The sequence below is a fragment of the Peromyscus eremicus genome, chromosome 1 (assembly GCF_949786415.1).
Source record: "Peromyscus eremicus chromosome 1, PerEre_H2_v1, whole genome shotgun sequence".
In the NCBI taxonomy this organism is placed as follows: Eukaryota; Metazoa; Chordata; class Mammalia; order Rodentia; family Cricetidae; genus Peromyscus; species Peromyscus eremicus.
The window spans coordinates 29,378,599-29,395,213 of NC_081416.1; the positions used below are offsets into that span (position 1 = coordinate 29,378,599).

Consider the following 16,615-nt stretch of genomic DNA (forward strand, 5'->3'; position numbering starts at 1 on the left):
TGGTATATGGTCCAGAGCCCAGCTAAAAATATTCCTTTCTGAGCATTCCCTCCATTCCCTCAACCCAAGAACATGCATTAGAATGTAGCAAAACCTCATAAGAAACTTCTCTTAGCCAACTGCAAACGTATCTGTTGCCACAAGTGCAAGGGGGTAGGACGTGAACCTGGGACTCAGAGCTCTTCAGCCACTTCAGCTGGTGACAGAAAATAAAAGGAAAAACTCCTACGTATACACATCAGTCTGTCTCCACTTTTTATAAAACTGGAATAAAATGGGAAAGTGCCATTTTTATTTATCCTAATTGAATTTTAAATGTCCTTTTGACACAAAAAGGTATATACATGACACAGCTACACAAGCTTTTTCAACTGGACAACAAGTGTCAACCCTGTGGATGGATAGGGTGAAACAAGATTGGTCAGGAAAAGAGAATTGTTCCTATAACTGCAATCTGACACAATGTCCTATTGCCATTAAAAAAAAAAAAAAAAAAAAAAAAAGGTCCATTTCAGTTTATTCAAGTTTTTTTTTCATGGTATTTTATCCCTCTTGATAAAAAAAAAAAATCAGACTTTTGTAATTTGTGAATGCTGATCTTCATCAAAAGGTTCATTCTCTGGATCAGAGTCAGTGGTGTCAGAGTATCTGTAATGATCAGGTTCATTGTCACTAACATCTGGTGTCACAGAAGTTGAACTGCTAGCCTCTGGATTGGATGGTTCCTCTACTGTTTTTGTAAAGTATAATTTCACCTAGAGAAAGAAAGTTTAAGATGAAAATGAACAATTGATAAGTTTTATATTAGCAAAGGCTAATATAATATAAAGGCAAAGGCTAATAACAATAATAAATCTTATAGATTCACTTGAAAGTACTGTAGCAAACAAATTTTGAAAGGTACTGATTTTCAAATGACCTTAAGAATGCCTAAAGAAACATAAGCTATATGATTCTATAAAAGAAATACAAACTGAAGGCAATGACCTCAGGAACTCACTAAATGTTTCTCAATCACAAAATTCAATTTACAAATGCTTAAGCTTCTAAAACGTTTTTCTTTCTATCTCTGTCTGAGACGACTCTATTTTTATATTAGTAACACTATACACCCACTGACTGATAATAATGTGTTCAAGATCTATTAGCCCTAAAATCTTCACCTACATAGAGAATGGAGGACGCTAACAAGAGACCACACAGTGATCCAAAGAGTGGGTCAACGGCCTTTACATGCACGGCTGCAGTAAAACTAACTTAAGTATTTTCATTTTAAAGGAAAAGAAACAAAGACCTAGAAGACCAGGCAACATATTAAACACGTTGAATAGCAGACAGGAAGCTAGATTTAAACCAGATCCATGTTCTATCTATAGCTTCTCTCCCATTATTTGTCATTATAAATTTTTTACGGCCAACATTTGCTTTAAGTTACCCCTTCAAAGTATCTCACTAATTCACCACCCTCCTTGCCACTACTTCAGACCATGCAGCCACCGCCTCTATCTGTGCTAAGTCACTGCCAAGGGCTCACTTTCCCACTCACTCCAGCTTCTGTCCCGCCACCTCTCCCTAGTTTCCTAGCCAGTCCCAATTTAAGGGAGGAAACTGAATGTTTAAAGACAAGCTCAGATTCTATCTTTTCTGTGCTGAGCACTGCCTATTGTCACATCAGGACAACTGGTTTCTTATGACTCCTTCAGTGGAACTGACTTTGGCCACTCGAATACACCAAGCTCATTCCTGCCTTGGGACCCTTGCATCCACTCCTCCTCTTCCCAAACAGCAGCTAGTTTGCCCATTTCATCCAGACCTCTCTCTACTATCATCCACTTGCCAGGCCATCTTTGCCAGTTGCATGTCTCATAGTGTCTACCTTGATATATTTATTCAGTGACAATAAAAATAACTTTATATACAATAACTTTTTCAATGACTGTTTTTGTAGTACTTGGTGTTGAATTCAGGCATCACCCATGTTAGGCAAGCACTGAGGTACATTGTCAGAGAAATATTAAAACAGTAAAACTAGAAAGAAATACATTTAAAAGCAAGTGGTTGTCAGGTGAGGCAGGAGAAATGCCGGTTCAAGGCCAGCCTGTACCTACATAGCAAGATCCCATCTAAAAAAACAGAAAACAGAAAAATAGTTGATAGAAATATAAATTTATAGAAAAGAAAGGAAAAGAAAACCTGAGAGCTCTATAGGAAACTTAAACTTGAGATCCAAAGGCATTGAATATTAGTTCTATTTCCACTTAACACACGTAATGGTCTATTTCTATTTTAAGTATTAGGGGTATTATGTTTATAATCTATGGTTCCTTTTGTTACATGTGAATGAAACAAATACAACAGAATTAAAAAAGGAAAAAGGAAAGACTGGAGGGGAGGAGGGGGAGGAAGAGAAAGAGGAGGAAAAAGAACAAAGGCAAGTAGAGTAATGAATAGAGAAAGAAAGGCTAGGCAACCCCTTAGGGATGTTACAGATTGAAGAGCGACACAGCATTAGTTTTAAATGAGTAAAGCCAAGTTCTCCAGCTACACACTTAGAATAAAGCATATGCTCCCACCCCAAAGATGGCTTTAACTCACCTTAAAATTTGGAGAAAAGTATCTGTTGGCCTTGTCTTTGTTTGCTTTGTCAAGATCATTTTTTGTTAAGGTAAGTACTAGATACTCCTTGTCATTATCTGCACGCTCTATACTGCAAATACTGTCAATTTCCTGATCACAGAGACTCCCATTCTCCACTTTTTCTGATGTTTCCTCTGGTCCTGGTATGAAGAACGTATTTACCCAAAAGTGAAACATTTTGTCCTAAAAAAGAAAATGAAGATGTATTTCACTTATTTAAGAATGTATCACAAATAGTTAATATAATGAACCATATATAATTAGGATTCTAAGTGAAGGCAAACAACCTATGGAATGTCACATTCTTAGTCACTAAGTTCTCTTTTACTCAAATTTCAGATAAAAATATAATTGTGTAAAATATGTTAACATTCTAAATAAAATATTTCCTACTCTAATACTGGATTTTAACAATGTTTCAAGTTTATGTGTATGTAGATATACGCAAAGCTCAGATGTTTTACTCCAGTAGAAGCCCTAAAAAGATCAGTATCAACTCCCTAAGGAAATATGGCAGCTCTATTTTTGCCTGGATATAGACATGTACACCTGTGCATGCCTGGTGCCTATGGAGGCCAGAAAGGGATTCAGATCCCCTGGGAGTGGAGTTACAGATGATTATAAGCCAACATATGAGTGCTGGGAATCAGCCCTGGGTCCTTTGGAAGAACAGTCAGTGCTCCTAACTGCTGAGCCATCTCTCCAGCCCATGACAAGCCTTTTAAAAACCTTATTGATCTCAGTTATTTTAGCGAAGTTGTTAACTTAGCAATTATATTTTACTTAGAAAAAAAGTAAGGTAATATTATTTAAACTTCCAAAATGTAGCTCATCGATGTGTACTAATTTTCTGAAACTGTTTTTATTTAAATCAGAACAGGCACTTAACTAAGTTAGGAAAAGCTATGCTGAATGCCCATTTATGTAAAGTAATCTAAGCTATAAAAATATAAATATCCAATCTTCAATTTCGTGTATATAAATGTGCACTTAAGATCTGGAGTAAGAACTAGCACATTCCTAAAAGTACAAGGAGATGGTGAGGTATCTATTTTAGAAAACCATATAAAGCCAAGTATGGTTGTACATGCCTATAATCACAGCACTTGGGAGGTTGAGGCAAAAAGGACTGCTTCATCTGAGGCCAACCTGGGCTACTTAGTGAATTTCAGGCCAGCCTGAGCTACAAAGTGAGAACCTATCTCCAAACAAACACTAACAAGAAAAATATGCACATACAATTTTATGTGCATCAGAGTCCTGTGAGAAGTAGGAGGATAAACCAAAGCCTTCTAAATATCTGATTTTTGAAATATTGGCTCACACCTATTGTAGTCTCCAAAAAAAAACCCAAAACAAAACACTAAACAAACAGTAACTCAAAGATACTGAGATATACGTAGTTTTTTTTTTTTACTAGAGGTAGAAAATGAGTCTGATAAAAATATTAATTTGGTATGTTTGTGATTTTTCTCCTGATAAATCAAATTAACATTTAAAAGTTTTATAGCAAGTGAAATTTCCTTTTCTTTAAAAAGATCTAAAACATGAGAAAATGAAATCTCCTTTCTGGTGATACACTACCCTGTGGGCTGCATAGGTGTGTCGCTCCTGTACAAAGTCGGCGTCTTTCTCCGTTACTAGCTAAAACTTCTGTACATTAGACTCGCTTTAAATGTTTACAATATTCCAAACTAAGGATATTATAGCTGAGCTTTTGCCTTCTCTTAAGTGTATCTCAAGTCTTAGTAATTCTGAACTTAAATGTTTAAGTATATCTTTTTTTAAAATTACTTCTTCATAGCCATTTCTTTCACCTAAGTAATACTGACTAAACTCAGCAAATTTGAGGAAACAAAATGTATAATAGCCCAGTCTCAAGAAACATAAACCCAAATGTGTAAAATGAGGTGTGTGTCATTGCATAAGATCACAGAACAAACCAAAACCAAACCCAAAACCACACAAAGGTTCTGCTTACATGTCTCATCAATACCACAGATGAGGCATGGTGTCTGCAAATCTAACAAGAAATCCATCAAAGCTCAGTGGACAGCAAAGGAATATAGCATCTAAGTCTCTTTAAGAAAAAGGTCTGAGGTCACCCAAGGCACGGCTATGTCTACCCAATAGAACTGAAGTGCAAACCTTTTTGAGCATCTTGTTCTGTTTGTGGAAGAACTCTACTTTGATGTCACCACACACAGGCAATGGCTGAGGGAACTCAAAGTACATGAACTTGTCTTCCCGTCGTGTGGGTCCTGAATTGGAGGAATATATCTTCACCTTTAGCTGGCAGACCACAAACTGAGGATCTATATGGTTAAATACATACATGATCATTTCACAGGAAATGCCTTTAATACTCAAATTATCAGAAACTATTTTAATGATAAAGTAACAGAAATAAACATAAAATGATAATTCTTCATACTGACTGCTGATCTAAAACAAATCAATAGAAATAAATTAGATAAAAACATAACCACTCACTCCAAGTAAGGATTGCTCCACTTTGAACCTTTATGTAAAGTTCTATTACAGATAGGAAAATCAATTGCTACTTCATAAACAGTAAGTTCCAACATATTAATATTAATATCAAAGCTTTACATTAACATTAGGGAAAAGACCCATCACAAATTACCATAACCATAAAATAGTTTAAACAACTTTCTAGGAGTTTTGTAAACTACATAAAGGAAATATTACGAGAAAATTTTAATAAACTCTACAACATAAGCCTAAGCATTTATAATATATAAAATACTGATCATCATTCTTTTGACCTCTAGCCCATTTTTTAATATATTATTTTTATTAATTCCTTGAGAATTTCGTCTATGTATTCAATGTATTTTGACCCAATTCACTTCCCACTTCTCCCTCTAACTCTTCCTGATTGCACACCCCAAGTCTCCTACCCAACCTCACATTCTCGTTCTCTTTCTGGTTGAACCACACCGAGCCCAGTTTATGCTGCCCATCCTCACATGGGTGTGGAGCCCACATTTATTTTAAAGTTATGGAAACGCACAGTCATGCTAAAAAGAAAGGAAAATATCCTACCCATCCACAGGAAATGCAGCGGTCTCCAAAGGAAAACTACAACAGGGCTTCCCTTCCCTCTAAACACTGTTTTCATCAACAATTATTGGGTCCAATCCAGGTCTGTTTTAAAACTGCTGTTTAAGTATAACTTCTCAAACATCGTCATGATTTGATTAGCAACTCAACCAAAAGATGGTTATAGATGTGGAAAGGAAAAGATGTTTTTTGCTGTTGTTTTATGGGATTTTTGTTTGTTGGAGGCTGGGGGGGGGGGGGGGACGGACGACACGGTTGTTTTTTGTTTTTGTTTTTCGAGATAGGGTTCAACTGTGTAGTCCTGGCTGTCCTGGAACTTACTTGAACTCACTGAAATCCACCTGCCTCTGCTTCTGCCTCCTGAGTGCTGGGATTAAAGGCATGCGCCACCACTGTCTGGCATTTTATTTCTAAAATGTACTCAAATTCATTTATAGCTAGAGAGAAACAGGACACTACTAATATGTTTGAATTAGAAGATTTGTGTGTAGATATGTGGCATAAAAGTATCAATATCAAAGGTATTATTTCTTTCAAGATGAGATTTTTATCAATGTGACTAATGACAGAGAAAATGTGAAAGCCAAACTATCTAAGTGAAATTTCTAACACAGAGGTCTATATATTTAACATATAAAAGCAATAACATAGCAATCATCTTATAGAAAACAGGTCCCTTAACAAAACATATGGGGATTTTTTTGTTTTTGTTTTTTTCAAGACAGGGTTTCTCTGTGTAATTTTGGTACATGTCCTGGATCTCACTCTGTAGACCAGGCTGGCCTCGAACTCACAAAGATCCGCCTGGCTCTGCCTCCTGAGTGCTGGGATTAAAGGCATGCGCTACCACCGCCCAGCATATATGGGGATGTTCTAACATGGATTTACAAGACATTTATCATGAAATCCACCCAAAAGGGAGAAACATTACACCAACAATCTGCCAACACATTTCACTTCTATGACGGAAGGTTCAAAGTCCAAGTGCAATGAGACATTTTACAAGGTTCTATACAATAATGAAGTGTAACATGACACAAATGAATAAAGCATGGTTTCAACGCTGTGGGGAAAAAAAATTATTAGGATAAAATGCCTTATAATCTTATTAATGAATTATTCTACTAGCTCAGCATCTGATACTACTGGTTTTAAGATTTGAAAACTGACAGTATAATCTGAATTTCAACTAAACAACATCTAACATGTACATCTCCAAGGCTTGAACAACTGTTATAAACAATCGACAAGTTAATCACAAATCCATATTACTTAGAACTTCCCCTACAATAAGCTAAAGATGTTTCACTAAAACTAATTAGCCTGACCATGCTTCCTGTTTGCAGAATGTGGACTTTGGGACTTTGGATTAGGAAAGCAGTTCAATGCTTTATGCAGGGCTTAATGGGCCATCCTAATAGGAACATGGAGGACAGTGGTGCTCTGAGAGCATATAGTTTATGATGGGTTGGGGTAGAGGCTCTGCAGTGGAGTACTTGCCTAGTACACAAGAGCCTGAGCTCCACCCTCAGTGTGTGTGTGTGTGTGTGTGTGTGTGTGTGTGTGTGTGTGTGTGTGTGTGTGTGTTGGGTAGGGAAGGCTGTTGAGTGATTTTTAACTCGGCGTCTGTGGTGGTTTGAGTAAGAATGGCCCCTAGAGGCTCATATTTCAATGCCTATTCATAAGGGAGTGGCACTACTTGAGAGGGATTAGGAGGGTGGCCTTGTTGGAGGAATTATGTCACTAGGGGTAGGCTTTAGGTTTCAAAAGTTCAAGCCAGGCCCAGTATCTCTGCTCTTCCTGCTGCCTGCAGATCCATATGTAGAACCCTCAGCTCTTTCTCCAGCACCATGTCTGCCTGCACACTGCCATGCTGATGATGGACTGAACCTCTGAAACTGTAAGCAACCCCCAATTAAATGCTTTCTTTTATAAGAGTTGCCATGGTCATGATGTCTTCACAGAAATACAACACTGACTAAGACAGCGTCCTTAGCTGCCATGTACAATAAAATAGCATAAAGATTTTTAAGAAATTAATAAATGGAAGCACTACTAAAGCCATTGAAAAAACTAATCTCTGGTATGAGTTTCACATTGGGATGAAAGTCCTAACAACAAAACTCTAATATTATTAAAGTTCTTTTTTTTGACTTCTAAGATACACATCTGAACTATAACCTTGATATGTTAACTATGTTCTAAAGTAATGACAAGATCTAGAACCAGTAAACAAAAGTGAGAAGTAAACTCTCCTGGGGAAGTGTGTCCCAACAGAAAAGCACACTGGCCATCCTTATTAATATCTATAATCCATACACAACTTTTCTTCACTGAGAAACACTAAGACAGTAATCGAGTAAGGAAAATGCTGCCAGCTCCTGACAACTGCAGAAGACACTGAGTTTTCGTCACTAGTTTTACCTGTTTCACTGATGCCTTCTTCTTGAACTCACCCTGCTCTTTCCCTTCTCAGTCCTCACCCTTTCCTACTTTAGCAACATATCCACCCAAAAGGCTAAATTATTATCTTGTTCCTGGTGTTTCTCCCAAACAAATATGATCTCTCACCTAGACTTGAATCTATACTCACATCCACCAAGGATTTAACCATGGGGCATCTTTTAAAAAAAAAAAAAAGCTGGAGATTGAAGGCAAGGCCTTGTGCTTTCTAGTTCTAGTCAAGTACTGCACCCGAGACAAACCTCCAGCCCCACTGCAGATCTTCCCATGAACAGCTTGTTTTCATTAGTTTTGAAACAACTTTAAAGCCAAAGTGATAATATTTACGTCTCCAAATTCCAAATGTACTTTTCATCTTTCTGTGAACCATCCACCTGAGTAAGATCAAAACTTTAACAAAATCTTTGGATATGCACAACAGCTAAAGAAAAACCAAACAAAGTCCATTTTATTGCTCTAGCAAAATCTGGCAAGTCATATACATAACTGGTTTTTTTCTTTCCCCTCTTACATCACAACTTTCTACAGAATGTACAATTGTCCTTAAAAGATGGCTAAAGTCCCTAAACAATCATGACACCAATATTTCAAGTCTATTATCTCCCACTCAAGATGCTATGACAGTCAAGCGTACCTTCATTTCCTGTCCAGCTCATTTCCTTCTGTTGTGCTTCAGTTCAACCTATTTCCTATTGCCTGCAGTATTTCCTTCAGACTTAATGCCAGTCTAAACTGTACATGTTTTCCAATGGCAGACTTTCTCCATGAAATTAACAGTTTCCAAAACCTTTTATGAACACAGCATTTATAATTTATGCATACAAACCCCCATGAGCAGTACTTTAATACAACTTCAATATACAGTATTAAATCCCAGCACATAAATAGGTAACTAGAAAAGTTTAAAGATTAAAAAGAATTTTTAAGTCTAAATTTTAAGTCTAGAGATGTAAGCATAGCATTGTGAAACCAAAATCCAAACACACCAGAGTTTCATCATAGGCAGGCAAAACAGAAGTGACAGGGAACCTTGGGTGAGCTCAGGCCAGTGTCATTAAGATTCTGGAGAAGAGCTTTTCCTGTTTGCCTTTGCTATCACCTGTCTGGCTCTTACACTGATATATAAGCTACAGAAAGAACGTAAGTTTTCATCCTGTTTCCTTCTCTACGAATCTGGTGAAGTTCTTAGGTCAATCACATTCAGTAGTCCATTGTGCCTTGTACTCAAGTTTAAAGTTATACTGATAGGATCAGTGATGTTCCTTAGAACTTTCCAACAAGCTTTATTAATAAATCTGGGCCCTCTGATAAAGTTGTCACACTCATGGTAATCAGACCCATCAGACAAAGATAGATGACTTCAAGAAATTAATTTTCTCTATATAAATTATTTTAGAAACAAATTAGTTTATCTAAATAAACTAGCTTAAAGCTAAAAACTAAAATCACTAACCAATTGCAAAACATCTGTAAAATAATATTAAGGGATTCTAATGAGTGATATTTATTTAAAACTATGACATTTTGTATTATAAATACAAATAAAATACATTCTTAAGTATAAAATATAATTGACCACTCCCAGGTAGCACTTAAGATGTTCAGTGTCAAAACATTGTTCCAAAAAAAAAAAAAAGATGGTGCAGCAGCCTGGTGTTATGGGCCCGCATCAAACTCCCCCGTTTATTCTCTATGTGCATTCCACCCACACCTTCTCCTGTCATCAGATCACTGCGTGGGACCCAGGTATTGGGCATCCTATTCCTAGAGGTATGTTGCTAAGAACTCTAGTCAAGACTGCAGGAAAAGAGAACAAGATCTAAACGACTGAGGGGGGTGGATGCAGGGGAGGCAGATAGCTGCTAAGGCCGAGAGCAGGATTACAGGGCAACACCAATGTCATGACTTAGTACTCATCAAGGGAGGGTCAGATTTCAAGATCTCTTCATTTTACTGACAAGCAAACTCAGCGAGGCAAATGACATGGTCAGGTCACTGGCCGAGGGCCAGAACCAAGAGCTCCATCCAAGTTTTCTCCATACATCCTGACTCACACACCCTTTTACTCTTTGTATTGGGAGGCTACTGCTGTGGCTTCTCTCTTTCCCTGTCACCATGACTGTAAACATTTGTCTCCCTCAGATGAAGGACTTGGTTCCTGCTCCAAGACTAGTAAACTGGTGATCCCACTGCCACTCTCCAACTGGCCTGTCAGTGTCTTTCAGTTATTTGGTCAGAATAGAGATTGCAAGAGGTAGCTGTAACACAGAACACTTCTCCCATAAATATAACTGGCTTCAAGAACACTAAAATTCACCATTCTTAGCTTTCTTAGCCCAGTGAGCTAAACAACTGAACTAATTAATTCCAACACTTCAGAAACACACTCTCCTACATAAGTTTTAACCAGGTAAATGTATTTCTAAATTTTTACATACACATTTTGATATGTTAAGAAAAGTTTTCCAATACACAGAAGGATAAGAATTTAGAGCACTTACTGCAAGTTCCGCCACTGAACATTGGAATAGTTTCAAACATCATCTTGTGAAACAACAGCGCCACTGGTCTGTAATCCAGGTGGTTCTTTAACAGGTAGCTATAATAATATACATAGCGCCTCTGGCTGGGAATAGTTACTCCCTGGTGGACAGGAGAAGAAAAAAGGGAAGTCAAATTTAAAAGAAATGAACAGGGGGAAAAAAAGAGAAGTCAAATTCAAAAGAAGAATTTCATTGAAGTTATTGCACTAAATTGCTATGATAACCGGATTATTCCAAAGTTTCTCTAAGTGGCTACACTCAAATCTAACTTAATATTAGAATCAATGAAAGCAATAGCAAAAGAAAGAAAAATATAAGATATTCTTAAAATGTAGTGATTAAACACCTCATTTATTCAAAGATTAAATACTACTCTGGTCTATAAACCCAATAAGCAAGGGCCACTACATATCCAAAGTAATAGCCAATAGCCTCTGTACTATAGCTATGTTCTTTATACCCAAGGTTCCTCTCACTAAGATGGACTCATTAAGCACATAATTCTTCACAAACCTGCTTACGTACTTTCTAAGCAAAAGCGTATCAGAATTGGCACGCCAGAGAGAAATGTGCGGCCTTTACGCAGAAAAAGCAGTAGAAAATGAGATTCTGTTCTTAGAGCCCAACAAAGACTATGCAGCTGAATGATAAACAAATACCTGTTAGCAGAGGTACTAAAGTTCATGAAATAATCTTTTTATACACCATGAAGATGTGTCTTTGCCAAGGCACTTCTTATCGGTTTAATAAGAGCTGGCTGTTCAATAGCAAGGCAGAATTTTCAGGGCAGAGAGGGCACTGGGAAGAAGGGCAGAGTTGCGAGGAGATGCGGAGAAAGCATGACATGTAAAAAATGAAGTAACAAGCCATGAGCCACAAGGCAGCATGTAAATTAGTAAAAATGAGTTTAAGCCGGGCGGTGGTGGCGCACGCCTTTAATCCCAGCACTCGGGAGGCAGAGCCAGGCGGATCTCTGTGAGTTCGAGGCCAGCCTGGGCTACCAAGTGAGTCCCAGGAAAGGCACAAAACTACACAGAGAAACCCTGTCTCGAAAAACAAAAAAAAAAAAAAAAAAAAATGAGTTTAAGTTGTAAGAGCTAGTTAATAGCAAGCCTAAGCTATCAACCGAGCATTTATAATTAATACTAAGTCTCTGTGTGGTTATTTGGGAGCTGACCACTCTGCCTATACTAAAGGGTATCCATCCTTGTGCTATCCATTCCTTAAAGAAATTGGGGAAGCATAAGATGGCTTAGAAAAAAGGAGGTAGTGCAAATGTTTAAAAGACATAATTGATGTGGTATTTTAAAAGGGGAACCTAACCAGGTATGGTGCCCCACACCTGTAATCCTATTACAGAAGAGGCTGAAACAGGATTGCTGTTAAGTTCAAACCAGAGCTACACAGTACATAGTTAGTTCCAGGCCAGGCAGAAGTACATAAGATCACACACACACACACACACACACACACACACACACACACACACTTACCCCCCATACACAGAGGCTGAGATGACTCAATCAATAAGGTGCTTGCCTTGCAAGCATGAAGGACCCAGAACCCATGTATATATATTGTCTTAGTTTTTTAAATATTTATTTTATATATACAAGTGTTTTGCCTACATATGTGTACCATGGGTATGCCTGGTGCCCACAGACTAGAAGGCAGCACTGGATCCCATGGAACTAGAGTTACAGACGGTTAAGAACCACCCTGTGGGTGCTGGGAATTGAAACTAGGTCCTCTCTAAGCGCAACAAGTGCTCTAACCCATCTCTCCAGCCAACCCCCTCCATAGATATATATTTTTAAAAAGGCACCATGCGCCTGGCAGTGGTGGCGCATGCCTTTAATCCCAGCACTCGGGAGGCAGAGGCAGGCAGATCTCTATGAGTTTGAGGCTAGCCTGGTCTACAAAGTGAGTTCCAGGAAAAGCGCAAAACTACACAGAGAAACCCTGTCTCAAAAAACCAAAAAAAGATACCATGCAATCATGTATATGCTTATAATCTCTGCACTGAGAAGGGAGAGACAGGCAGATCCCTGGATCACAGGCTAGCCAGTCTAGCCTACTTGGTGAGTTCCAAACCAATGAGAGACCCTGCCTGAACATGATGGATGGCACCAGAGGATGAACACTCAGTCCTACAAACACACACACACACACACACACACACACACACACACACACACACACACAGAGAGAGAGAGAGAGAGAGAGAGAGAGAGAGAGAGAGAGAGAGAACTCAAAAAGATGAATTTTAAGAGACCTGACTCTTCTTTAAAAAAACAAACAAAAAAAAAAAACCTCACATATGTAGCAATGCATCCACTAATGAAAAATATTTTTCTCAGCTGGAGAGATGGCTCAGAGGTTAAGAGCATCAACTGCTCTTCCAGAGGTCCTGAGTTCAATTCCCAGCACCTACATGGTGGAGCACAACCATCTGTAATGAGATCTGGCACCCTCTTCTGTGTACATAATAAATAAATAAATCTTTAAAAAAAAAAAAGAAAAATATTTTTCTGCTACACAATATAGTTTAGGGAAAAATCAACTTAGAAATATAAAGCAGATAATAAATACCAAGTCTAACAGTAAAAAGTGAACAGTAGCTTTGGCACGGTAGTGCCCACTTGTAATCTCAATACTTGGGCACAACCAAGAAGATCAGAAGTTCAAGGTCAGCTTGGTCTATGACAGGCCCAGGTTCAACAAACAGAACTGTAGAATTTTATGTTCATAAGAAAAAATATTTACACTATTCTTTAATTTACTGATGACATCCAAACCTCTATTGTGTTAAGAACTCTAGACACAACATCCTTCTTTGGGTGAGCAGACATAAAAGCTAAAAAAACCATCAAAGAACTGTGCTGACTTGCAAGTACAGGAATATGGGCTCTAGTCTCTCATCCTCTCCCTCTGTCTTTCCGTCTCTTTGCTCTACATGCGTTTCAAAGTGGATATAGCCAGCCAGGAGTGGGCACACAGCTTTAGTCCCCGCACTGGGGAGGCAGAAACTGGTGGATCTGTGAGTTCCAGGACAGCCAGGGCTATAAAGAGAGACTCTGTCTCAAAAACAAACAAACAAACAAACAGGAAAAAGGGATATAAACCTCTTGAAATCATGATTAGCAATTTAAGATTTTGGCTAGAGTGAAAATCACACATTCAGTAATCAAAACTTATATTTGAATTCCGACAAAATATAAAACTTCCATTTGTTTCTTTAGGAAAATGAGGACAATAACATGTACCCTCTTAATAGAATTCTCATGAGGATAAAACAGTGAACACAGTTACACAAAAGATGTTAAAGGGGCTGGAGAGATGGCTCAGCAGTTAAGAGCTCTGGCTGCTCTTCCAGAGGTCCTGAGTTCAATTCCCAGCAACTACATGATGGCTCACAACCATCTCTAGTGCAATCTGATGCCCTCTTCTGGCATAAAGTCATAGAGCATTCATATACATAAAATAAATAAATACATCCTTAAAAAGAAAAAAAAATTTAAAAATGTTAAAAATACCAAATAATATACATATACTAAGTGTTTAAATTTAATATAAACTGCACATTAGAGAACCTTATTTGTGCAACTTTAGCACACAAGTTGCCACTGACAATTATGGAGGTAAAAGATAGCATAGCACCTGGCCTTTAATCCCAGCACTTGGGACGCAGAGGCAGGTGGATCTCTGTGAGCTCCAGACCAGCCTGGTCTACAGAGCGAGATCCAGGACAGCCAGAACTGTTACACAGAGAAACACTGTTTAGGGAAAAAAAAAAAAAAAAAAAAAAAAAAGAAAAAGAAAAACAAAGGAAAGCAAGAGAATTAGGTGAAAGAGACAGGAGATGGATGAGGACCGTTACTGCTGCAGCTGCTGTTTTAACAACATAAACTTCAGAACCATATGAATTTATTTCTAGTCAAAAGATTAAATTAAAAAAATTTAAGCTATATAAATGTGGTAGCACATACCTGCAATTCTAGCTCTTGGGAAGTTGAGGCATTCTGGGTCAAAGTTAACTCCCAGGCCACATAATGAGACCACCATCACAAGACTTTAAATAAATTAATTAAAAGAAACTAAATGCAAGTCGGTAAGACTGGGCTGTCAAGTTAGCAGCTGATGAGGTTCAGATATTTTTTTCTTGATCTCTATTTTTGGTGCACATTAGTGTACAGTAATAAATAGTTCTCAACATTTTAGGTTTTCTCAAGTAATGGGTATGATGCCGATTAACACAAGCATTTATATGCTTGGCCCTTCTGAAAAAAGCCAGTGGATAGGTAAACAATACACAAACCAACTGCAGTGTGTGACCAGAGCTCACCCATAGCTGAAAGGCAGTGGTGATGCATACAGTGAAGCCCTGAACCACGCAAAGGCTTTAGGCAGCAGGGGAGGCTGGAGTTCCACGCACCAGCTAGTATTTTAACTACCTGGCTAAACACAAGCATACATAGGAAGACAAAATTAAATCCATTTACAATATTCATCTTTGATTCTCACACATCTATTCAGTTACCAAAACCCAGATTGGACCCTAAAGACCACTCAAAACACTAGCTTGGTTTTCTACAGTCAGTGTTTTGATTACTAATCCAAATAGTTTGCTGTTTCCCCATTTCATTCATTTATATTTTTGTCTTTATTTTCTACTGGTTAATAATCTTAATGTGAATGTATCTTTCTTCAATGGCTCAAAAATTATGAAAATGGCTTCACATTTCCATACAGACTTGAATTAAACTTTAACCTGCAGTTCTACTCAACTGTCAGCATGAATAAGGTAATTTGTTTCTACTTTCAAGGCTTGGAAGGAGGCTTTGGAGTTAGTCTGATGAGTCATTAATAAATCTAAGTAAGTGGACACTGTGAAGCATTTATGTGCTAACTGTATTACTTTCCTCACTGTATACATACATATACATTGCTTTGTGTCTCCTCAGAGTATATTCAAGATTTCTAGCACTGTTTTCTACCTTTTCATTTTATTTTAATTTTCCAGCTTTTGCTTAATGCATTTAATTCCATTTGGCACATGAGTTCATAACTGCTAAGTGTCCATGTGGAGTATCTGCTATATTAGTGTAAAATGACATCTTTGATCAGTTTTATGCTTTTTTATTATAATGCTATTCAGATACTGAAGATCTGTCATGTGCTTTGGAAATTTACATTTTCCCAGTATATTTTTCATTGATTCTTTATTTTTAAGCATTGACTATTTAATGCTAATTTCTTTTTTTCTTTTTGTTTTTCAAGACAGGATTCTCTGTGTAGCCCTGGCTGTCCTGGATCTCTCTCTGTAGACCAGGCTGACCTTGAACTCATAGAAATCAGCCTGCCTCTGCCTCTCAAGTGCTGGGATTAAAGGCATATGCCACCATACTTGGCCAACTCTTGAAAAACAGACTTAAGGGTACAGATTACAAACATTTTTAGGTCTATAATACTGCCATAAGGCTACTATACTAGATAAGCATATTACAACACAGTATGTAATGTATGTTCATCTTACATGCATTCAATCTAGATCATCTTCTATAAGATAAATTTACAACTTAAATTTCTTAAAGTAATTTTCTATTTGAACAAACTTTCCTAGTGAACTGGAAAACACTTTCCATGTCTAAACTTATACTTTACATGTTTCAATCTAAAAGTATTTGCTTGAAAAGGGAGATCTACATTTCTGAATGTTCATAATAAATCACAAGGCAGTAATTGAACAAAGGAAAGAACGTGGCTTTTAAAGCTTGACTATTATTATTATAACATAAAATAGTGTTATTGTAACTACTTTCCAACATTAAAAACATATTTCTATCATTCCCATAACATTGCAAGGTATATATTATCATATATGT

At 37.5% G+C, this 16,615-nt stretch overlaps 1 protein-coding gene across 1 annotated transcript in view; it reads right to left on the bottom strand.

Moving 5' to 3' along the window:
• Window positions 1-484: 484 nt before the first annotated feature.
• The window catches only part of Pten (phosphatase and tensin homolog), a 66,225-nt gene continuing 50,094 nt past the window's right edge, over window positions 485-16,615 (bottom strand). The window contains exons 7-10 of the mRNA XM_059253767.1: window positions 10,689-10,830; window positions 4,786-4,952; window positions 2,596-2,820; window positions 485-755 (exon numbers count right to left, since the gene is read on the bottom strand). Of these exons, the coding sequence (XP_059109750.1) occupies window positions 570-755; window positions 2,596-2,820; window positions 4,786-4,952; window positions 10,689-10,830 (720 nt within the window). The 3' untranslated portion in view covers window positions 485-569. The remainder of the gene's footprint in view (window positions 756-2,595; window positions 2,821-4,785; window positions 4,953-10,688; window positions 10,831-16,615) is intronic.